The 23,577-nt window shown below is 39.0% G+C and overlaps 2 protein-coding genes across 3 annotated transcripts; one reads left to right on the top strand and one right to left on the bottom strand.

Moving 5' to 3' along the window:
* The first annotated feature begins 7,348 nt into the window (after positions 1-7,348).
* ppm1g (protein phosphatase, Mg2+/Mn2+ dependent, 1G) lies at positions 7,349-19,127 on the top strand. The gene is made up of 10 exons (XM_053502557.1): positions 7,349-7,918; positions 8,195-8,264; positions 8,439-8,524; positions 11,656-11,785; positions 11,878-12,335; positions 12,602-12,745; positions 16,317-16,551; positions 16,648-16,777; positions 17,223-17,319; positions 18,113-19,127. Exons 1-10 carry the CDS (start codon positions 7,808-7,810, stop codon positions 18,299-18,301), a joined length of 1,650 nt encoding a protein of 549 aa, XP_053358532.1. The 5' UTR covers positions 7,349-7,807; the 3' UTR covers positions 18,302-19,127.
* A 1,941-nt stretch (positions 19,128-21,068) lies between these two features.
* On the bottom strand, positions 21,069-23,463 carry si:zfos-1056e6.1 (uncharacterized protein LOC107988029 homolog). 2 transcript variants are annotated; one of them, XM_053502943.1, is made up of 9 exons: positions 23,379-23,463; positions 22,905-22,972; positions 22,772-22,819; positions 22,010-22,074; positions 21,761-21,798; positions 21,604-21,683; positions 21,412-21,474; positions 21,284-21,334; positions 21,069-21,194 (listed from the first exon to the last, which is right to left on the bottom strand). In XM_053502943.1, exons 1-9 carry the CDS (start codon positions 23,452-23,454, stop codon positions 21,141-21,143), a joined length of 543 nt encoding a protein of 180 aa, XP_053358918.1. In that variant the 5' UTR covers positions 23,455-23,463; the 3' UTR covers positions 21,069-21,140. The 2 variants fall into 2 exon arrangements, with proteins under 2 accessions (XP_053358918.1, XP_053358919.1); XM_053502944.1 differs by having other exon boundaries at positions 21,604-21,650.
* Positions 23,464-23,577: the final 114 nt, after the last annotated feature.

Raw genomic sequence — 23,577 nt, 5'->3', positions numbered from 1 at the left:
ACACTTTGAGGTGAAAAAGCAAACTAATACTTCAAAATCTGTTTCCCAGGCCAGTGATGGAATTTTGGTCCACATAAACTCTCCCAGTTCCAAATGGTCTCACACCCCTTGGTAAAGTTTTCACAAAGTTAAAGAAACTTTCATTTGTCACGTTAGCTAAATAGCTATACCAGGTGAGAATAGAGCTGTGCACTAAGGAATAAAAGACACTCTATGGCCAAGCAAACATTATTATTTGGAGCTCAGCTTTATGAGTTTTCACTTGTGCCATGCCCTGATGTAGCTTACTGCATTTTAAAAATTCTTTAGTTAAATTTTTTTAGTTAAATTTCTAATAATTACTACTTTAAATATTTAATATGTAACATAAAGTATAAGCATAGCAAAGCATTACAGTATTAAAATCTTTGATATACCACAACTAACAACTTTGTTATAATAACTAACAAATCAAGGCCTTTGTCATATCATTAAAAAGAAAAGATCAAAGATTTTCTGGTTTCATGTTTTTTTTATTATCTCTGAACAGTGTATTTCTGTCACTGACATTTAACTAGATCTCTACACCTCTCCATTTGAATACTTTTCTTGATATACCTTAAACATATTAAAATTCCAGGCATACTGTACATTTAAAACTTTAAGAACTTTAGAACTTAACTAGTGAATGCATAACAATTTTAGGAGGTGTCTGCCATAGATTACTGAATTATCCACATGAATTAAAAAGCACAGAAATGTATGTGTTTCCCAAATAAATACACTAGTTCTCAGCTTTTAAGTAGTCATCATCTAGATTAAGCTACCATAAATTTATCACCAGTTTACCATAAGCTTTAACTGTTAAGTAATTCATAATTATAGTGATCTGTTTTCATTAAGATTTGGACTTTATAATATTATAATATAATAATATTATATGAAGTAAAATATTGTTATTTTATGTCTATATATGTGTTTTTTTCAAAAACAGGTTCACGGCACATGCTGCTGCTTAATGATCTGTTTAATGCCTTAAATAAACTTTGAGTGTTTTTCATATATTAGATTATATTTGAATGTATGCTTTGATATGATGCTAGAATGGCACTGTCCTGACTATGGAGCTCCTGCCATGGTTACCACAGATCATCCCCATCCACGGCATGTATTAGCATTCCACCACTCAAAGCCCCCAAGAATCTCAGCGCAGCCCCTCCGCCCATAGCTACACTGCCATATTGTGAAGTGCGGAGATCCATCATCCACTTGGAAACTGGGATGCCTTAACCTACGCCTCATTCTTCTGCATGGCCTGATCCTTTACAGACAGTATTGCTTTAAAGGTGTCGCTGCTGGGGTCATACTGTCCTGGGAAAGTTAAGTTCTCCATTTAAATCAACAAACGATGCAGCCTTCTGCCGAGGATATGAATGTGCCCAGTGGCAGATGGCAGTGTCCCATACCCATAGACTCACGCACGCCTTAATCCCCGGGGGATCTTGCATTCCCGGGTCATCAGTTGTTCACATCAAGTACAAAAAAAGGGAGAGAGTAGGACTCAGAGAAGAGACTGCATCCCTCCACCCATAATCCCCCTCCCTAAATTAAGCAAATACGTTTCATTTCAGGCTCTGGAGAAAGAATGCACACATACCCCTGGAAAAAGCGTAATTAAATGTTTATCCCATCAGTTTATTACATATACTATACAAGTTCTGCTATACAGGTTCTATATTAAACAGTTACTAATGAATGGAAATAATGATATATTCATGGGCATCCTGTATCATTTATCATCATACAAGTGATTGCAAGAGTGGTTTTCTCCAGGTAATTTTATTGCCTATGGGTAGCTTGTGCTTAGTAGTGCTATTAACTTTAATTTCATACATGACCGCTCATTTTGCTCATTGTTTGTTTAGGTGGGCGAGTGCCAAAGTGATCCCACGCTCTAGCTGTGTGTGTGTTTGTACATATCAGCTGCTTCAGTCCAAACAAAGGAGACTCATGTGACTCAGCAGCTTCCCCCAATGCCCCCTTAGGCTCTATTGCTGAGAGAGACTTTCTCACACCTCTCCATCTGGACGGGCTCCTTTCGAAATGTCAATCACAGCAGGGACTCCCATTTTTCTGGCCGCACTGGGGGATGACCCTCTTTGGGCGATCTCGTGGAAAGTCAGTGATGGTTGATTTCTGCTCAGCATCTTTGAGAAGATCACACTAGTGTCTGTTCTGCCATGCTTTCTGAAAGCTCGCATAAATAGGTCTGCCCATTCTGTGCCACTACATACATGCCACTACATTCCTTTAGTTATTCTGCGGATTTTTTACACTGCATTATTTAGCCATTAAAAACTAATTAAATGCTTGGGAATGCAAGCAATATTAAATATCCCAAATAAAGCACTTGTCTTATGACATATAAATTGGTAAGTCACAATAAATAAGATTGAACTCAAAGAGTTCATGATAAACCTATAACCATACGGTTGGTTCAATTTTCAGACAGTTACAAAAGGAACTGGACTATTTCCAGGCAGAAAGCAGCATCCCCCTAGCTGTTGTTGAATAAAAATGCTTTTCTAAATCTGTTGGTACAAGTATTTAAGCGCCCTCTAGCGGTACATAAATAGTTTTCCAAATAAATCTTGTAACTGAGTTACAAACAAATCCTAGTCAAGCATGGCCCGAGGTATGTTTAGTGCCCTCTACTGGATATATGAGGTAATGACAGGGCTGGTGAAAAAGTACAGTGGCCGACAAACCAAAATGTGAATTTCAGAGACATTGTTTCACGCATTCTGGCGGCTTTAAAAGAATTTAAATAACAAAATTTATTAAGTTATTAGCGCAAATTTTTATGTAAAATATTTTCCATTCAATTTGTAATTCTCAGTAAATATGGAAAAAATATATATAAAAAACATTTGCCTCCTTCAGCAAGAACTTTGACATAAAACTAAAACTATATCAGTGTTTACTTGTTCAGGGGTGTCAAACTCATACATAATCAGTGGTACATCACGGTGGTGTAGTTGTTAGCACTTTGGCCTCGACCCTCCGGGATGTCCCGCATCGGGTCTTTGTGCATGTGTTTGCATGTTCTCCCAGTGCTTATTGGGTTTCCTCTGGGTACTCTGGTTTCCTCCCACAGTCCAGACATGAGGATTAGGTAAACTGGCCTTCCCAAATTACCCGAACTGTGCGTGCGAGTCCTGTGATGTATTGGCACCCTGTCCAGGGTGTACCCCACCTCGTGCCCTTAGTCTCCTGAGTTAGGCTTCCGGCCCCTTGTGACCCTGTATACAGGATAAGCAGTATAAAAAATGAATGGATGTAACCCATTTGCACGTTTGCAAGCATGTTGGCAGCGCGGATGTTTTGAGAGTTGTTTTAAGAGAATTCTGATGCATAAATCATAGTTTTTCCTCTGTTAACCATGTTTACCTCCAAGGTATATGCACAGGTACGTCCTGTGCAAGGTACTCTGGGTCTTGTGTATCCTGTACACAGAAGAAGTGGTATAGAGAATAAATTAATGTAACCCAATTGTACTGCACGTTTGCAAGTATGTTGGAGACGTGGATGTTGTGAGCGTTGTGACAATTCTGCTGCACGTGTACAACAGTGCACGTCAAAGCGCTAGCACAATGCACAAACAAACTCCAACGTGCATGCACGAGGGAAAGGTGAAAAGATTTGTCATAAATCGAGTGAAATGCTGGAGAATTTTAAAAGCAGGAGGAAATTGGGAGACGGTAGTGAAAAAAGAGAAAAATTGAACTGACAACATTCACATGGTAGTCCAGAAACAACTGCAAAACCATAAACATATTCACAGAACACAGAGACTGAATGTAGATGGGTCATTGACGGATAAGACTTTTTAATAGGCCAATTTTAAAATACTAAAAATATGAATAAGTTTGGCCATTTTCTAAACATTTGGAATGTAGTGTACACATGCCTTTATAAAGAAAAGTAAAAAATTGTCATTTTAGTGTTTTCACACTTAAGTTAATAAAACATAGCCTTAAAAAAGTCATCTGGGGCGACCGTAATATATCTCAGAATTCACATTTTTATGTATCATTAAGACTAGTTGAACTCATATCAGTAAGTAGATAAACTGATGAAGAAAGATAAACTTTAGTGCCCTTTTATTTTATGAAAACCATTATTTTACAAGTTTATTCTATAATATCAGAGTCTCCTTCATTATCCAGTTAAAATAAATGTTTATCCCTAAAAAGGAATGAAAAATGGCTGAATTTAGAAAAAAAAAGATAAAATATACAAATAATTATACTTAAACAATTAACTCTATGTATATAATTGATGTATAGAATATGAAAACTACAAATATAGGACATATATCTATCATTTAACACATTTAGCAGTGGTCGCCCCACATGATACTCGGTCGCCCCATATGATGTTTTCAAGTTTACTCAAGTATAACAGGCTAACAGTTAGCCTCAGAAACCAAACTAGCTTCTTCTAGTGACAAAGCACTATCAAATTTATCATCAAAATATAGATTTGTGGAAAAAAATTATAATTCACAGTTTTGGGGTGGTCGCCCCACATGATGACCAAAAGTGACTACGACATCACAGTCGTTAAAAAACAGCTTTTTCCTACTATATTAGAGAGACTGATTTACTATACAGTTGTTTCCAGGGGGTCTTCACTTGTGTCTGGCGGATGCAGTATCCCATCCTTGAGATGTTTTTTAAAATAAAGGTCCCAAAATTGTGGTTTGTTGATGGTCGCCCCGAATGAAATGGATAGAATCAACATAATTCGGACAACATTCGTTTGTATATCATGATAGAAATATATGAGCAAATGCTTTATAGTTTTGTCAATGGATGTAAAACATGTTTAAAATTATGCCAACTAGGAAAAGGGATATATTTAAGTTGATTTAAAGTGTTTTTAAACCAGTTGTCCTAACTAAAGTCAAGGCCGGATGGTCGCCCCATATGGTGTTTTGGCACTTCGGATAGCAGAAAAATGATGAAAAACTTACAAATTCTGAGAAGTTAGAGTGGTTTAGTAGGGAAAGAATGTATAACAAGTAGATGAGAAATTTTTATGTATTTTTTTAGTTTTTTCTGCAAAATAAAATTAACCCGGACAGAAAAAGGGGGCGTCACGTCATTGACCCAGATACACATGCAAATTCAGAAATAAGTAAATACAACATGGTAAGTAAATACATAATTGATAGCTTAAACAATAAGAGACAAAATTATCTTCCATCACAGCTTTCATGTGGATCAATGTCTTCCATATGGCAGGTAAGAAACCTACCACTGATTCACCAATGAGCTTTTTGATCAATGTCACCCCCAACAGCTCATAGTGTTGGCATATCTTTCACCACTAGATGGCAGTCATTAAACTGCTTTGTAATGTCCAGGCCACATCTTTTCCAGGTAGACAATAGTTTCTTTAAGGAATGTGTGTCCAGAGTCTGACACAAGGACAAAATGTGCTCTGTGGAAAGATGAGCACTTCTCTTTTAAAATATATGATAATTGCAAAATTATGTAATTTTTTCAAAAGAAATGTACTTACAGACACCAAGCACAAAGTTAACAACAAGAAGCAGAAATTTTACAAAGAATTAGAGCAATTGTGTGTGCTTCTTTAGACTATATCAAAAGACTGTGCTGTTGTTCAGAAATATTATATTAACAGACATAAAACAATGGGCACTGCAAAATATTCAGAGAACAAGAGGAAACAAAAACTGAATCAGCTGGAGGCTACCCTAGTAAGAAGCAACTTTTATATATATATATGTATATATATATATATATATATATATATATATATATATATATATATATATATATAAAAGAGCATACAGGACACATTGCTTAACTACAGCCAATAATATTAGCATTTTTTTTTATAAATCAATAAAAGAATTGTTAACTAAAGTGGTTGGTGTCATTTGTTTTTAAAAAGAAGCCAAAATTTATGAACATCAATTAATGCCTCACTATAGTTTTTAAGTGATACAGTACCTTACTTCAGTAATTCTTAAAATAATTTATTCACTTTATTGAAGCACTAAAACAAGAATTGGGTGACAATCCCTTTTGCATTTAAATGGCATAATGTCAAATGATGAACTTGGGCTTAAGGAGACATTCCCTATTCATGCTACCTTCAGGTTCTGTGGGAGGTAAGAATCAACACAATATTGTATCTATAACTTTTGTTTTCTGATCCAGTGTAAACTTTCTCATGCCTCTATCTTTTACATCTCTTTGTCCTCTGTCATATGTCTATAAAACAGCTCTCTTATTGTGCTTCCTCATACCTTATACATTAATACTTCCTATAGCTCAAGGGGAAACCCTTTGTTATCCCCAGAACATGTTAATATGCTTCCTATCATCTGGGTCTGTCTCCGGGTCTACATATGACATCCTCTCTTTGTTGTCTCTGATGTTCATGACACACGTCTTGCCAAAGGTTTAAATGCTTTTTTTTTTTTTTTTTTTTTTTTTACAATAAACCGAGAACATCAAAAACTGTCATCATGTATGCTATGTAGTATTTCTCTGAGCTGGTAACTTAAGCGTATCAGAGCGTAGTAGATACATAAAGACAGTCTTCCTCAATTAGTTGATTATAAATGTAACTAATTTTCTACATTAGTTCATATAGATTCATGTAAATTGGTACAAATACATCTTGCTTTATAGAATAAACTTAAAAGGAATTGGTTTATAATCATTGGTATATATACTGTACATATTGGTTCATATAAATTGGTTGAATGTGACACAGGGACGTAGTGTTTACCACTGTCGCCATGCACCTCCAGAGTCTGGGTGCGATTCCTAGCTTGGGTCTGTGTCACATTAGTTTCTTAGTAAACCAAGTTATAGACATAGAGCAAGTATTAAAAAAAAATGGAAAATATAGTTGCAAAAAAAGATAATTGGGCCCAAGCACCCTGCACCATCACCACTCGGATGTACCAGAAAGACAACAGGCACAGTGGATACTTACATTTGAAGAGGACGTACTAATACCATTATTACATAATTTAAAAAGGGGGGAATTTCATGGTTAGACCTCCCAATCCTTGGGGTATCCTTGGAAGAACAAGACAGCCCTCACATACTATGACGACATAGGGCTGATGTCATAGTGTTTGGGCCATAATTTGACTATTAATGTGTAAACAAACACATTTATGATCTAACTTCATGACGTTTTTGATATAACTCCACATACGTAAGCTGTCCTTCCTGCGCAAATCTGACGCAGCCATTGTTTTTACGAGTGCGTCTCGTCCCCGAGCTTATGTATCATGCGCAGAAGCTCGCGCTTCCGCTTCCGGGCAGGATTTCAGTCAGTTCTGTGTAAAATGGATGTGATGGGTTGGTGATTATGTTAGCTCTCACACGTGTTTTGCGTATTTTGTAAGAGAGCTCATTTGCATCGGCGTTCGAACTGGAGCGCGGTTAGCGTTCTGCTCGGGTGTCGGGTTGCTCGTTTCTGAGTGTGAACAGGTCGAGGCGCGCTTGCTGAAAACACCCGCAGTAGCTCTGGTGTTAGCGAGCGGTCAGCTAGCCGGCTAAAAGCACCGGGAATAGCCGAGTAGCGCGCTGCTACATAGCCAGGCTTCACTGCTTTCAGTTAGAAGGCGGCAGGGCGCAGAGTGAGATGTGCGAGAGATCCTTTGTGCACGGAAACACGGCACGTATCTGAGACTTTAGAACACGCTCTGGTCGCGATTTATTCGTGTTGCTTGCTGTTTTTTTCTTTTGAAGCATTAACCTGATTGGACAGCATGGGGACGTACCTGTCTAAGCCAAACACGGAGAAAACCACAGCCGATGGGGGAAACCAGAAGCTGAGCTATGGACTCGCGGCCATGCAGGGATGGCGCGTTTCAATGGAGGTAAGGATGTAGCTTAGCAACCGGCAATCCTAGCCATGGAGAAATGATCGATTATAGATGTAACTTCTGTGTACCTTGTGAACGATGTGTGAAGAGAAGACCGCGATTCGTTGTGTATATTTGTAGCTTCTCTGTGCACTGAAGCGGAGTGTTCCTGGCAGGCGGTGTGCGCCACAGATGTGCAGCTTTTCGCGCCATTAGCTCGGTGCTTTACGTCAGGGTTCACGGCCTCTCGGTGTTGTGTGGCCTTTAACTCCAAATCTCCTCTGTTTTTAGGACGCTCACAACTGCATCCCGGAGCTGGATGAGGAGACGGCAATGTTCGCGGTTTATGATGGGCATGGAGGTAAACACAATGACTTTAAACAGCAGCCATGATTTTGAACTCCTCTAAAACAGCCCCCCAGTAGACACACACACACACACACACATATATAACGCTACAGTGACGTTTAAATATAGTAACGCTTCTATATGAAGAACGTAAGTTAACTTTTTTTTTGTTTGTTGTTTCTTCCAGGTGAAGAAGTTGCTTTGTACTGCTCCAAATATTTACCAAACATCATAAAAGAGCAGACAGCATATAAAGACGGTAAACTGCAAAAGGTAAGCTGAATTGCACTTTTTACAAACCTGGACACACACTAGAGCAGATTTGACACCTTGAATGTCTTTTACAACCTATTAATCTGATTGGACGAGACAAGTGGTGATTATATAGATGGTAACTGCACTGGGACATTTAGATATATGCAAGGTGCCATGTCCCAGGTATTCTTATGACCGTTAATTACACTGTTGGTCGGCAGCGTGGGTGAAAGTAAGTTTTTACTTTTGACCGCAGTACAGAAAATAGGTGGGAGCAGCCACCTGCCAAAACCCACATTCAAAACCAGTTACAGAAGCACTTTCAGCAAGAAAACACATCTGCTTCTTAATCGTCCAAATTGCCACTGAACTGTCCGTTTTTTGTTCAAGACTAACCGAACTGCAACTATTTGGTATGTGTGGAACAAAGCACACTAGCTATCCATTTTTATGCTATTTGGGATTCAACCCCAGAACTTAGAACTTAATGTAGCTGGTCCTTAACAGCTTGATCAGCGGAAATATAAACAGAAATCTACAAGATTTACAGGACTGTCCACCACCTCCATGGTTTATTTCCCTCAGCTTTTGAATACATAGAATAATAAGAATTTAACACTTTCACCCCTGGTAATTACACTGTTGGTCACTATCTCTAGCACTGTTAGTTCCACCAGCCACAGAAGGATGTGTGTTGGCGAAGCAAAGTACCTGGTTAAATAAGTAAAACAAATTAGAACCTATTGGTGATTAATGGTGTTTGTGGAACTGTTATATAAAAGCCATATCACACCCGAAGGTCGTGCTGTTATGCTGGATATCAGCCTATGGCCTCATAACAGCTCCCTCTTTCTATCAATCTTGCTTAAATATTTAAAGTTCTTCTCCAGGTTCCTTTTAAGGTCTTTAACACTGCTACATTTACCCTTGTGTTTTGTTTGCTAGGCACAAAATGGTGGGTGTTTGCATACTGCAGTTAGTGATTGGGGGGGGTCCTCCGGCTAAGCATAATCATTACTGGACAAAATAAGAATTTACATTTTATCACATACAGTTGTGTTCATAATAATAGCAGTGTGTTGAAAAAAAAGTGAGTAAAGCTCCATATCCATATAACAACTTTTAATTTAAATCACACAAAAGCATTGGACACCCTGCACGTTCTTTTCTGAATCACAACATGAAGAAAGATGTGCTAAATGTATTATTAGGTTACAGAAAGTGAGAAAAACAAATATTAGTCTGTTAAAAAAATAGCAATGTCATCATTCATCTTTGTCATCTAAGTGATGAATTTACAGTTTAAACAAATATGCTTGCAGTTTAATCTTTCTTGTGCATCTCTGAACTAATATTTATTTGTATAACCATGGTTTCTGAGAACTGCTTCACATCTGTGACAATTGTACTACACGCCACAATTCCTCTGCAGTTCTTGGTTTTGCCTCAGAAACAGCTTTTTTTTTTTTATGTCAGGCCACAAGTTTTCTATTGGATTAAGGTCTGGGGATTGGGCTGGCCACTCCATAAAGTTAATCTACCAGGAGTAGATTAAAAAGTCTACCAAGATGCTGCTCGCTTACTGGTGTGTTTGGGATTGTTGTCTTGTTGAAACACCCATTTCAAGGGTATTTCCTCTTCGGCAAAAGGCAACATGACCTCTTTAGGTATTCTGATGTACTCAAATTGATCCATGATACCTGAAATGTGATAAATAGGCCCAACACCATAGTACAAGAAGCATCCCCATATCATGATGCTTGTGCCTCCCTGCATCACTGTCTTTACAGTGTTTTGTGGCTTGAATTCAGTGTTTGTGGGTCGCCTGACAAACTGTCTGCGGCCACTACCTTGGCTTCACATAGCCGTTTTCTAATAGTAACAGTACTCACAGGTAACTTTAGGTGTTCTTTGACCATGCTAAAACTGATTATTGGCTGAGTCTTTGCCAATTTTGTTATTCTTCGATCCATTTGAATGGTAGTTTTCCGTTTTCTTCCACGTATTTGTGGTTTAGGTCTCCATTTTAAAGCATTTGATATTTTAGCAGAGCAGCCTATCATTTTCTGCACTTCTTTGTATGTTTTCCCATCTCTCATCAACTTTTTAATCAAAGTAAGCTGTTCTTCTGAACAATGTCTGAAACGACCCATTTTACTCTGATTTTCAGAACCGGACAACCTTTTTTGCATTTATCCTTAAATAAGGGGAACTTATGACACCTGTTTTTCACAGAACAATTTACCTCTCCAACTGAACTCCACACTGCTATTATTTTGAACAAGCCCCATTTCAATTAATGATTTAATCACACAGAATCAGGTGCATCCAATCATGACTGTTGGGTCTGTTGGGTTTCTATTACTCCACTACACCTACAAGTAAAATATTTTCCATGAAGAAATATAAATTCTCCCCCCAAAAAATATTGATCTGGTTATTGATGTTGGACTGCTATTATTTTAAACACACCTGTATACAATCATCTTAGTACATTTTAGTCATATAGTCATAATCTGAAAGAGGCCAGAGCAAAAGTTGCAAGCGATATTAGTTTTATTGATCACTTTGCACCGTTCCAGAGGGTGTAGAGAAAAGGCTCACAACACAGACAACATGGAACCTGTTCCTGGTTACACATAGTTTCCCATGACAAAACAGGCCGTTCTGTATCACAACAGCCTTACCATCATACTGTTGCAAGACTCTTGAAACCATTTAAGATTTACTCATAAATCTATTAATATTTGACACTTGCCGAGTGTCGTTGTTATTTCAGACCCTGACTGTGGCATTGTATTGTTTAGTTATAAATTTAAGATCTGACATCATGTCTGTGAAAGTTTAGCTTCTATTACAACTTATTGCAGTTGGGCAATATATTTTGTTTGTATACAAGTCTTTGTTTGGATGCAGACTTGACTCATGCTCAATATGAGCATCACTAACAATTCCACAGCCTCAAAAAACATTACACAATTGGAGGGTACTATTCTAATGGGGTAATGAGAGTTCTGTATTTAGATTTGTAATTGTCTAGTGGAAATGTTTGAGAGAGAAGAGCAAACATCCATTCGCTTGGAGATCATCAAAATGTCCAACCTTAAAATACAATGATTGTCTAATGTTCCTGGATTGGATGGTTGCAGGCTCTGGAAGATGCCTTCCTGGCTATTGACAGTGTCATCACCTCAGAGGAGGTTATCAAGGAGCTTGTGCAGATAGCTGGCCGCCCACAGGAGGAGGCAGCACCAGAAAAAGTGGCAGATGAAGATGATGGTGAGGAAAAATGGCTTAGAAATTACTTTACAAAATACAACATTAAAGCTTAAGCCATATCGCTTTGTACATTGTATCTTCTCTTCTTTTAGTGGATAATGAGGAAGCAGCCCTTCTGCATGAAGAGGCCACGATGACAATCGAGGAGCTGCTTGGTCGCTATGGGCAGAACCTGAATAAATCGACCAAAAAGCCTGCGCAGGATGCCCCAAAAGAGCTGAAAGACAGAGGTGATGCCCTTGTAGATAAAGGGATCAATGGTGAGACAGAATGTGGGGCATCTGAAACAGACAGCAATGGGAAAGCAAAGGTGGAAGAGCCAGCTGGGGGCTCCAAAATCAGGGCATGCAGGAGAGCGGCAGCCTCCTGTGGGGGGAGCTCTGCTGAAGGACAGTCCTCTGATGGGGAGAAAGCAGGAGGAACAGCGGACGCTGGTCCTTCCTGTTCCTCCTCTGCAGCACCTACATCAGGAAGTGCCAAATCCAAGTTCTTTGAGGACAGTGACGAGTCAGATGAAGGGGAGGATGAAGAGGAGGGCAGTGATGAAGAGGTGAGGACAAGGGTATGTTTGAGTGGTTGCTACTAAAACTGAATGTGTTTTCCTGAGTCTTTGATGATCTGTATGATTTTAAATTTGCTGGAGTAATAGAGCTTTTCCGCCCCCCAAATTCTTTTCCTTATTTTTGCTGCTAAAAAGCATTAATTCAAAAGGATTAAATAGCACCTACTGTATGAGGATAAATTGAGTAGAAAAGACATTGAAGTTCAACTGGTATTGGTAAAATGAACTTTGAGTTTGTGTTCACGGCCCACTAGGACTGCAGTGAGCAGGACGGTGAGGACAGCAGTGAAAATGAAGAGGATGACACAGAAGAGGATGAAGAAGAGGAGGAGGAAGAGGAGACCGATGAAGAAGGAGAAGAAGATATGTGTTTGCCACTGATGGATGGGAAAGAAGAAGTAAGTTTGCCAGGGTTTGGGCATATGTAGGTAAAAAATAAAACACTTACATGCAAAGTTTGATACAAATGCTTGCTTAGCACAGGGACACACAAGCCTTGTAATTTGACTTCTGGTCTCCATTTAAAAAGTCCACTTTGTAGAAAACAGTGCTGTATAGTTAATCTGCTTGAACTGCTAATCAGTCAGTTTACTATCACTGAAACACAAGTGGCTTTTGGCCTTTTGACAGGTTATACAGCATGCTGCTAAAAAAAAAAGGTATGTAATAACTTGTATAGATGTAGTGAAATTTTAAGCTGTTGTCTACAAGTTGGAATGCAACATCTGCTACACGATGAAGACTTCAGCATATAAAGGCTTATAGGTTTTCAGTCAAGTTTTTAAAAAGACAAAGAGGCAGATTCATTAAAGTTAAAGAGGAAAGAAACTCCTCTCAGTCCGTCTCTATCTGATTGGCAGAAGTATTTAATGTTGTAAACATTGTTTTAGTATTAATGGATGCATAGAGCTTTGAGTGGCTTTGAGTTGACAGGGTGCTGGTGGAAATTGGGCTACTGTTGGTCGAAGAAGGAGAGGAGGAAGGCGTGTTCGTAAGCAGAGAGAGAAGAGGAAAGGCAAGAGTTTAGGAGTGATAGTGGGGACTTTGAATGTTGGGACCATGACAGGGAAGGGAAGAGAGTTAGTTGATATGATGCAGAGAAGAAAGGTGGATATACTGTGTGTACAGGAGACCAGGTGGAAAGGTAGCAAGGCTAGAAGCTTAGGATCAGGGTTCAAATTGTTTTACCATGGTGTGGATAGGAAAAGAAATGGAGTAGGAGTTATCCTAAAAGAGGAGTTTGTAAGGAATGTTCTAGAGGTGAAGAGAGTATCAGATAGGGTGATGAGTCTGAAGCTGGAAATTGAAGGGATAATGTTCAATGTTGTTAGTGGTTATGCCCCACAGGTAGGATGTGAGTTAAAAGAGAAGGAGAAATTCTGGAGTGAGTTAGATGAAGTGATGCAGAGCATACCCAGAGGGGAGAGAGTGGTGATTGGTGCAGACTTCAATGGACATGTTGGGGAAGGGAACAGAGGTGATGAAAATGTGATGGGCAGGTTTGGTTTTCAGGACAGGAATGTAGAAGGACAGATGGTGGTGGACTTTGCAAAGAGGATGGAAATGGCAGTGGTAAATACTTTCTTCCAGAAGAGGCAGGAACATAGGGTGACATATAAGAGTGGAGGCAGAAGCACTCAGGTCGACTACATCTTGTGTCGACGTTGTAACCTGAAAGAGATCAGTGACTGCAAAGTGTTGGTAGGGGAGAGTGTAGCCAGACAACACAGAATGGTTGTGTGTAAAATAACCCTGGTGGTGAGGAAGGCGAAGAGGACAAAGGCAGAGCAGAGGACAAAGTGGTGGAAGCTGAGAAAGGAAGAATGTTGTGTAGTCTTCAGGGAGGAGTTGAGACAGGCTATGGGTGGTCAGGAGGTGCTTTCAGTTGACTGGATAACTACAGCCAATGTGATCAGGGAGACAGGTAGGAGGGTACTTGGTGTATCATCAGGTAAGGGGAAAGTGGACAAGGAGACTTGGTGGTGGAATGAGGAAGTCCAGGAGTGTATACAGGGAAAGAGGCTAGCTAAGAAGAAGTGGGACACTGAGAGGACTGAAGAGAGTAGACAGGAGTACAGGGAGATGCAGAGTAAGGTGAAGGTAGAGGTGGCAAAGGCCAAACAAAGAGCATATGAGGACTTGTATGCTAGGCTAGACAGTAAGGAGGGAGAGGGGGATCTGTACAGGTTGGCGAGGCAGAGAGATAGAGATGGGAAGGATGTGCAGCAGGTTAGAGTGATTAAAGATAGAGATGGAAATGTACTGACAGATGCCAGGAGGGTGATGGGAAGATGGAAGGAGTACTTTAAGGAGTTGATGAATGAGGAAAACGAAAGAGAACAAAGAGTAGAAGAGGTGACTGTTGTGGAACAGGAAGTAGCAAATATTGGTAGAAGTGAGGTGAGAAGGGCGTTGAAGAGGATGAAGAGTGGAAAGGCTGTTGGTCCTGATGACATACCTGTGGAGGTATGGAAGTGCTTAGGAGAGGTGGCAGTAGAGTTTCTGACAAGTTTGTTTAACAAGATCTTGGAAAGTGAGAGGATTCCAGAGGAATGGAGGAGAAGTGTATTGGTGCCAATTTTTAAGAACAAGGGAGATGTGCAAAGCTGTGGCAATTATAGAGGTATAAAGCTAATGAGCCAGACAATGAAGCTGTGGGAAAGAGTAGTGGAAGCTAGGTTAAGGGCAGCGGTGAACATTTGTGAGCAGCAATATGGTTTTATGCCTAGAAAGAGTACATCAGATGCAGTATTTGCTTTGAGGATGCTGGCGGAGAAGTACAGAGAAGGTAACAGGGAGTTGCATTGTGTCTTTTTAGATTTAGAGAAAGCGTATGACAGGGTGCCAAGAGAGGAGCTGTGGTATTGTATGAGGAAGTCTGGAGTGGCAGAGAAGTATGTTAGAGTGGTGCAGGACATGTATGAGAGCTGTAAGACAGTGGTAAGATGTGCTGTAGGTGTGACAGAAGAGTTTAAGGTGGAGGTGGGTCTGCATCAAGGATCAGCTCTAAGCCCCTTTTTGTTTGCTCTGGTGATGGACAGGATGACAGATGAGGTAAGACAGGAGTCCCCATGGACTATGATGTTTGCAGATGACATTGTGCTCTGTAGCGAGAGCAGGGAACAGGTGGAGGAAAATTTGGAGAGGTGGAGGTATGCTCTGGAAAGCAGAGGAATGAAGGTTAGCCGCAGCAAGACGGAATACATGTGTGTAAATGAGAGGGACTCAGGAGGATCGGTGAGGCTACAGGGAGCAGAGGTAAAGAAGGTGCAGGATTTTAAGTACTTGGGGTCAACGGTCCAGAGCAACGGAGAGTGTGGAAAGGAGGTGAAGAGGCGGGTACAGGCAGGTTGGAATGGGTGGAGAAAAGTGTCAGGTGTGTTGTGCGATAAAAGAGTATCAGCGAGAATGAAAGGAAAGGTGTACAGGACAGTGGTGAGACCAGCGATGCTCTACGGCTTAGAGACAGTGGCACTGAAGAAAAGACAGCAGGAAGAGTTGGAGGTAGCAGAGCTGAAGATGTTGAGGTTCTCTTTGGGAGTGACAAGGATGGATAGGATTAAGAATGAGTTTATCAGAGGGACAACCCACGTTAGATGTTTTGGAGATAAAGTCAGAGAGGCCAGATTGAGGTGGTTTGGGCATGTTTAGAGGAGAGATTGTGAATATATCGGTAGAAGGATGCTGAGGTTGGAACTGCCAGGCAGGAGGTCTAGAGGAAGACCAAAGAGGAGATTTATGGATGCAGTAAGAGAGGACATGAAGTTAGTTGGTGTGAGAGAAGAGGATGCAGAGGATAGGGTTAGATGGAGGCAGATGATTCGCTGTGGCGACCCCTGAAAGGGAACAGCCGAAAGACAAAGAAGAAGAAAGGATGCATAGAGCTTTGAGTCCTCCAATTAAGTGAAAAAATTAATTTTAATAAGATCTAAATTTATTTCCCCCATTTTTCTTTTTCTTGTTTTTCAGCCTGGCTCAGACAGCGGGACTACAGCTGTAGTTGCTCTGATTCGTGGTAAACAGCTTATAGTAGCTAATGCTGGAGACTCTCGCTGTGTCATCTCTGAGAGAGGCAAAGCAGTGGACATGTCCTATGATCACAAACCAGAGGATGAAGTGGAGCTGGCCAGAATAAAGAACGCAGGAGGCAAAGTGACCACGGAAGGCCGTGTCAACGGAGGGCTAAACCTCTCCAGGGCCATTGGTGTGTACACACTCTACTGCTTCTTTCGTTTTTGTAGGCTTTGAGATTTTGGATATTTCTATAGGATTAAAATTTTAATTGTTTGTTTGGGTTTAGGGGACCATTTTTACAAGAGGAATAAGAACCTTCCTCCCGAGGAGCAGATGATTTCCGCTTTGCCAGATGTCAAAGTACTGACTCTCAATGAAGAGCATGAATTCATGGTGGTTGCTTGTGACGGAATCTGGTGAGGATAACAAATGAACCATTATAATCCTTTAAATGGATCACGTTCGGCAAATAAGGCTTTTTTATTTACGTAATTTTAGATCTTGGATTATATAATAGTTATAAAGAATATATTGCTGTATGCAATAGATTCACTCAGTCTATTAAAGTGATTTACAGTAGCCATGTCAGTCTTCCAGGACTATGAAATCACATTGAGTGCCAATATTTCTTTCCCTTCATTCCTTCCATAACCCAAGCCTTTTTAGTTTTGATAAATTGTTAAAGGGGTCAAATTTAAAGGTGAACACTTGTTTGGTATCCAGAGTGAATGCCAGATGTCCTGGCAGCGACATGTTAATGAGCCATATTGCCAGCATATTGTAATCTCTGTAAAATAACGGCATGGTGTTTGTGCTAATCAGGTTGCCATCGCTTGTTACTAATATACCTTTTTATTACAGGAATGTAATGAGTAGCCAGGAGGTTGTGGATTTTGTAAGTGAGAGATTGAAAGCAGAAGGAAGTAAAACCAAGCCGCTTTCTGCTGTTATTGAAGAGGTGGGCATAATTTGCTTTTATTAGATAGCTTATTGGGCAGTTGGAAGAGCTCATTTTAACATAAGAGAACAATCTTTTTCTTTTTTTTTTCAAGTGGGTGATCATTTGCAGCTTTAATTATCTTAAGTTATTGGCTGAGCGCATTGCACAAAGGGTGTTCAGGTCAAACTGGGACTTGTGGGAAAAGCATAAACCTAATTAACATTTAAAGAAGACATCAAGCACAGCACAGTGTTGGGACTCTTAGCTGCTGTAAAACATTTGAATGGTGGAAAGGCGGCCATACATCCCTCAAAGTCGATCCCGGCTGAGGTGGCTCAGAGCCCAGTCGTTCACGTGAGAATTCAGCAAGTGAAACACTTGATCCTTAAAATTTATGGCTAACGCACAATAATTTATGAACCCCACTTGCATATTATAGGAACACTATATGTCCACATCCCCATACAGTCCTGACCTTGCTTCAAGCCACACGTTTGAGCCATTAGGGAGTTCCTGAGAGGCCAGCTTTTCAAACATGCACCAGGCAGTTCAATCATGACTCCATACTAGGAAAACTTTGTCTTTATGGCATCAGAGTACTAGCGAAATGTTGGGATGAGTGCCTTAGGTGTCGCAGGGAATAGATATGGAGAAATAACGGTAGTTTTTACTTTCATAACTGTGTTCTATACAATCAAAAGACCTGGTTTGACTTTAACACCCCTTGTGTTTAAAACTTAGGCCAGTTACATTTATAAATGAATGGATATAGAAATTATCTCTTAATGTTTATAATTTGTTTGCATTTCAGCTGCTTGACCACTGCTTGGCACCAGACACATCTGGGGATGGCACAGGCTGTGACAACATGACTTGTATGATTATAACATTCAACCCCCAAAACGCTACCAACGTGGATGAGAACAACAAAAAACGCAAGCTGGAGGAGCGGGTGTCTGAGGAGAATGGCAACGACAGCAAGAAATCTAAAACGGAGTAGAGCTCCCATCAGTGGTCGCAATACACTATTAAGGCTCTTCTGATGATGTTAAATCAGACACTGCTCACAACATGACCCTACAAGACTTTTTTTATGGATGATTCCCCAAGAAAATGTTTTAGTTTAAAAATTCGAAGGTGCAAGAAAATTAAACTGTCCACCCACCCAAACTTGTCAATTTTTTTTGTAAAGAATTTGAGGCCCTGTTACACCATATCCACATGTATGACATGGACAGCATTTACAATTTGTTAGCTTATGTGTGCATACTCTTGTACATAATTTTTCCAGGAACTTTTTTTTTATTATTATTTCATTGTGAGTATCTGAGACATGCTGAACACCCATCTAATTGTATTGAGACACATTTTGTAAATTATGTGGTTAATACAATTGTTTTAATTTTGGAGGTAAAAACAAGCAGATTTGCAAATGCCATTTTACTTTTCTGATAAGAAGGGACAACAAATTTGAAACATTATCATTCCTTTGTTTTGGTATGTCTCAACAAATCATGACTGTGTTTTATCTGTCCTCTTGAGGCTCAAAGTGTAATGAGTATTTTTTAGTTGTTGAGTGGAAGTGCAAACTACATGCCATGAACTTGATGTCTGCAGAGGTGCAGCTGTAAGAGGGGAGCCCTGAGTAAGAACCCGTCATCTGTAAGTCATTAATCTCCCTCATGCAGCTAAATAGGGTTTCTATACAAGGTATTTTGGAAAATATATTTTGGTACTTTTTAGCATCTTTGGGAGTTCTCTGAGACAACAATAAGAATATTGCTTAAGATGACATTTTCCTGAAACAATAAACAAGTGGAGACAAACTTGTCATGAGCTTCTTTACTTGATTAAAAGGACTGGAAAGATATACAGTAAAGTATACTGTCTGTGAGACTAATGGTTATTCTATTGGCTTGTTTGTTTCTTATTTTGTGGTCACATTCTTCCCTATGAGGTAACTGGTGAAAAAGAATGACTGGGTGATATGAACATTTGTTTAAATTCCCATTAATGGTTTAGGAGGAGTTTGAGGATGGAGGAAAAGTATGTTGCTGATATGAGAATGAATTGATACAAAAAAAAAAATTGTGGCTGTTGCGAGAGTCATTTTGCTGATTTGTTAAAAAAGAAAAAAAAACTTTCTCCTACATTGGTAGGGTCACTGCAAAGTAGTTTCAAGTAATCAGGTCTTTGATCTATATCCTGCTGAAAATTTTCATTTCCATGGGTGCAAAGACTATGAATGTTATGATGTGTAGGAAATGATGCACATCCATGTTCAGGTGGCCCAACACCTCATTTAGATGCTTTGTTGTTGTTTTTCAATTATCATTAGCTTTAAAAAATAGTATTGCTCAGTATTGAAAAGCCTCACGCAGTGAATCTATTTTCAATACAAGTGAAAAAAAAATCCTTATTACTACATTTCGCCATTGTCGTCATTAATGCTTGTTAACTTGAATTGTTAATTTAATATTTATATAATTTATATATTTTATACTTAATAAAGTATCTAACTATACAGTAGCATAAATGAATGTTTTAAGCTGATTATGGCCAGTTGTACAAGCCTTTAGTTTTTTTTAAACAAATCAGCAAAATGAGACTTGCACCAGCCACAATTTTTTTGTAACTATTCATTCTCGTATCAGCAACATTCTCTTATCCTCTAACTCCTCCTAAACTAGGGGTCTCCAAATTCAGTCCTGGAGGGGCAGTGACCAGCACAGTTTGTAATTCACTAACACCTAAACACACCCACTGAACCTAGTAATTAACAGATTAGTTAAATCAGCTGTGTTTGAGAAGAAGAATCACCAAACTGTGTTGGATACTGGCACTCCAGCACTGGATTTGGAGACCCCTGTCCTAAACCATTAATGGAAATTTAAGCAAATGTTTATATCACCCAGTCATTCTTTTTCACCTGTCACACATGGACAAAATTGTTGGTACCCTTTGGTCAATGAAAGAAAGCTCCACTCATGGTTACAAAAATAACTTTAATCTGACAAAAGTAATAATAAATAAAAATTCTATGAACGTTAACCAATGAAAGTCAGACATTGTTTTTCAACATGCTTCAACAGAATTACTTTATTAAAAAAAAAAAATGAACCCCTAGAAAAGACTGAAATTAATGTGACCAAAGGGTCTTGCTAATTCAAGGTGTGTTCACTAATTAGCATCACAGGTTTCTACAATCTTGTAATCAGTCAGTGGGCCTTTATATAGAGTTCCAGGTAGTCACTGTGTTCTTTGGTGACTTGGTGTGTACCACATTCAATACGGACCAGATGAAACAGTTGTCTCAAGATATTCAGGGGGAAAAAAAAAAAGAATTAAAGTGGCCTTCTATAAGTGCTAACCTCAATCCTATTGAGCATCTTTGGAAGGAACTGAAACGTCATCTGGAAAAGGCATATGTCAAACTGGAAACAACTGGAGCAGTTTGCTCATGAAGAGTGCTAAGAGGTGCAGAAGTAATGGGACTTCTTATCTCATGAGATAGTTACAGGAATCGTTTGATTGCAGTGATTTGAATCAAAAGGTTGTGCAAAAAAAACTGTTAGGGGTACCATTATTTTTGTCTAGGCCTGTTCCATGAGTTGTTTTTTGTTTTATTTTAAATTCTGTTAAAGCATGGTTGAAAAGCAATGTCTGACTTTCACTGGTTAACACATTTTTATTTATTACTTTTGTCAGATTAAAGTTATTTCTGTGACCATTGTGAGTTTTTCTTTCATTGACTGTAGGGTACCAACAATTCTGTTCACGTGTGTATTGGGTGTTGTGATTTTAAACATGTTGAACGTAGTTTGACATAAAAAAAAAAATCACCAGAGTGGAGCTCGTTTAAACATTCCTTCCCAGCTGTATGACTCAGCCATCTGTTGATAGACAGACAGACATGTAAATGGCTGTTCAGCATAGGTGTGCTTAATTATAAAGTATACTGTTGCAGGAAACCAGCCCTCACCTGCATTCTTTTGTGTAGGAATATCAACTTTTGGTTCAACAGTTCAATGTCCTACAAAGAAGTGTGTTGGACTGGTTTTTAAAAATATTTTTAGTTTCTTTAAAATTTCTTTTAATATCTTTTTTTACCTTGACCAGTATCTCATTCTGCTTTTGCTTGATTTGAGGCAGGAGTTCTTCCAGTCTTTCAATCTAAAATGAAAGGAATCTTGATAAAATGTCTCTACTATGCCATATGTACTTAAACTGACTGAATGGTGATTTTAGTAAAGGAATTTTTTTCCATTATTTATTAAGCAAATATGACAATACTATACTTGCCCTTTTCACAATACTCTGTACTCTTGACTTCAAGCTTTTATTTATCACTGTCATGGCAACATTTCTGGGTTTAGCATTGACTTTATATAAGAAACAAAAAAAAAACATTAGGGCTTCACTTATAACTCAAAAGCAGAAAAACTTTGAGAAGTCATACCATGCTGAAAATATCGGGCCACCTCCAAGACATAAGGCCTAGGAGACAAAATCGTGATAATGATAAATTAGCCCTTACATAAGTGGTCATTTAATACACTGTGGTGAAACAGGAAGAGCATTTCTATCTTTCACACAAACTAAGCACTATTAATGATTACCACTGTGGGTTTGTGTACATAAGTGAGGAATTTCACACTCTTTTAGATTAATGTTTAAAACCTAATAGAAAATAAATACACTGACTTACATTTGTTTGGTGTTCACTGGTATATAGCCATTCAAAGGAATTAAAAAGCCATGACTGTTTCGTACCTGTGGGATAAAATTTTAATTTTTACCAGAATTGTATATGCAATTACACAGTGTGAGACAGAATATCAATGAAAAAATATTTTTGGCAAACCGGTTTAAACAACGTTTGACTAAAAAGCCACCATCTCAGTGGAGTCTTTATCCAACAAAGAAAGGGGCTAAAGAGATTTTACATTTCTGGGTAGTTAAAACTTCATTAACTACCCAGTAGTTTTTTTAATTACGTACTGGATTAAGAAAAGACCAAAACATTAAAAACCTTGTGGAATAGTTCTGAACCATCAGAAATGGAGATCACTTAAATGCTTGCATGGTGAAAGTAAGAGCATTTCCACATGCACAGTGCAAAGAGAATTCACAGGATTAGAACTAAATAGCTCCGTAGCCATAAGAAATCCTCCTGTTAAGGATGCTAATCAAAAATAAGGCTTCAATTTCTGAGGGAGCAGAAAGATTGACTTTGGGACTGCAATAAAAAAAAGTAATGAGATCAGACTGACCCTATTCCAGAGTGATGGGTGCACCAGGGTAAGAAGGGAAGCACATATAAATGATACATCCTGCATAGTGCTTACTGTACAAGCCTCTGGAGGAAGTGTAATAATCTGGGGTACTGAATGAAATATTACTGTGTGCGACTTCTCTTTGGCCAGGCAGTGTGTGAATGAGTGCTCGTCAAACACAGTTCTATGATTACCTTCAAGGTGACCTTAGCAAGATCCAGTCTGAAAGAATGAGCTACAATCTGTGGACAAAAAAAAAACATGTATTACCTCCTCAAACTCAGACGACAAGAAGAAGAAGAAGAAGAAGAAGAAGAAAAAGCATACCTGTCTCACCGTAGTCATTTTTGTCCCTCTGGGAATGTGAACTTCTCTCAGAGCTACAACTCCATGATCTACAGAAACAAACATCACTCACTGTGGCTAAAAACTCTTGCACTGCAAATATATATATATATTAAAAAAAGAAACAACAAAGGACATTTTGGCTAATTAACTCAAGCTGCACAGCTCATTTGTATTGTTGCATCTTTGTCAGCTGCACCTGTTAATATCTGAGCGCTCTATCAGCCCTCTTTCTGCCATTGCTAGCATCCAACATCGAGACAAATATATATTTTCCACAACAACCACTTTTTAATCTGGGGCTTTAGAGAAGGAGTCTAAACGTATGTTCTATGCAGAAACATGGTGTTGCTATGGTAACCAAAATGCTCAGGCAGAGAAAAATGCATCAAATTGGGATAAATGTATAAATAAATAAACTAATTAATAGCTCCTTCAATGAAGAGCATTACAAACCATTAAGGTCAAGCCTTTTCAAAGCAAACCATACTGTCGAATGTGCATTTTCCGCACGAGTCACTGGATCAGTCATTTCTGCAGCCTGGGCTCAGTTACAGTGCGAATTCAGAAACTACAAGCGATAACAGGGATTGTAACCCAAAGGGAAATTTTCTTTCAAAATAAAAGACTTAAAGCGAGAGAGCGAGAGAAAGAG

This window comes from Clarias gariepinus, chromosome 8 (assembly GCF_024256425.1).
Source record: "Clarias gariepinus isolate MV-2021 ecotype Netherlands chromosome 8, CGAR_prim_01v2, whole genome shotgun sequence".
NCBI lineage: Eukaryota > Metazoa > Chordata > Actinopteri > Siluriformes > Clariidae > Clarias > Clarias gariepinus.
The sequence above is the reverse complement of the archived record's forward strand: the minus strand, read 5'-3'. Positions and strand labels throughout refer to the sequence as shown.

Coding starts and splice junctions, on each gene's coding strand:
- si:zfos-1056e6.1 (XM_053502943.1), bottom strand. CDS start 23,454: ATGACTGATCCAGTGACTCGTGCGGAAAATGCACATTCGACAGTATGG. Junction 22,973..23,378: donor GAAAAGGCTTGACCTTAATG/GTTTGTAATGCT, acceptor TTGTTTCTGTAG/ATCATGGAGTTGTAGCTCTG. Junction 22,820..22,904: donor AAATGACTACGGTGAGACAG/GTATGCTTTTTC, acceptor TTTTGTCCACAG/ATTGTAGCTCATTCTTTCAG.
- ppm1g (XM_053502557.1), top strand. CDS start 7,808: ATGGGGACGTACCTGTCTAAGCCAAACACGGAGAAAACCACAGCCGAT. Junction 8,265..8,438: donor GGTTTATGATGGGCATGGAG/GTAAACACAATG, acceptor TGTTTCTTCCAG/GTGAAGAAGTTGCTTTGTAC. Junction 16,552..16,647: donor AAACCTCTCCAGGGCCATTG/GTGTGTACACAC, acceptor GTTTGGGTTTAG/GGGACCATTTTTACAAGAGG.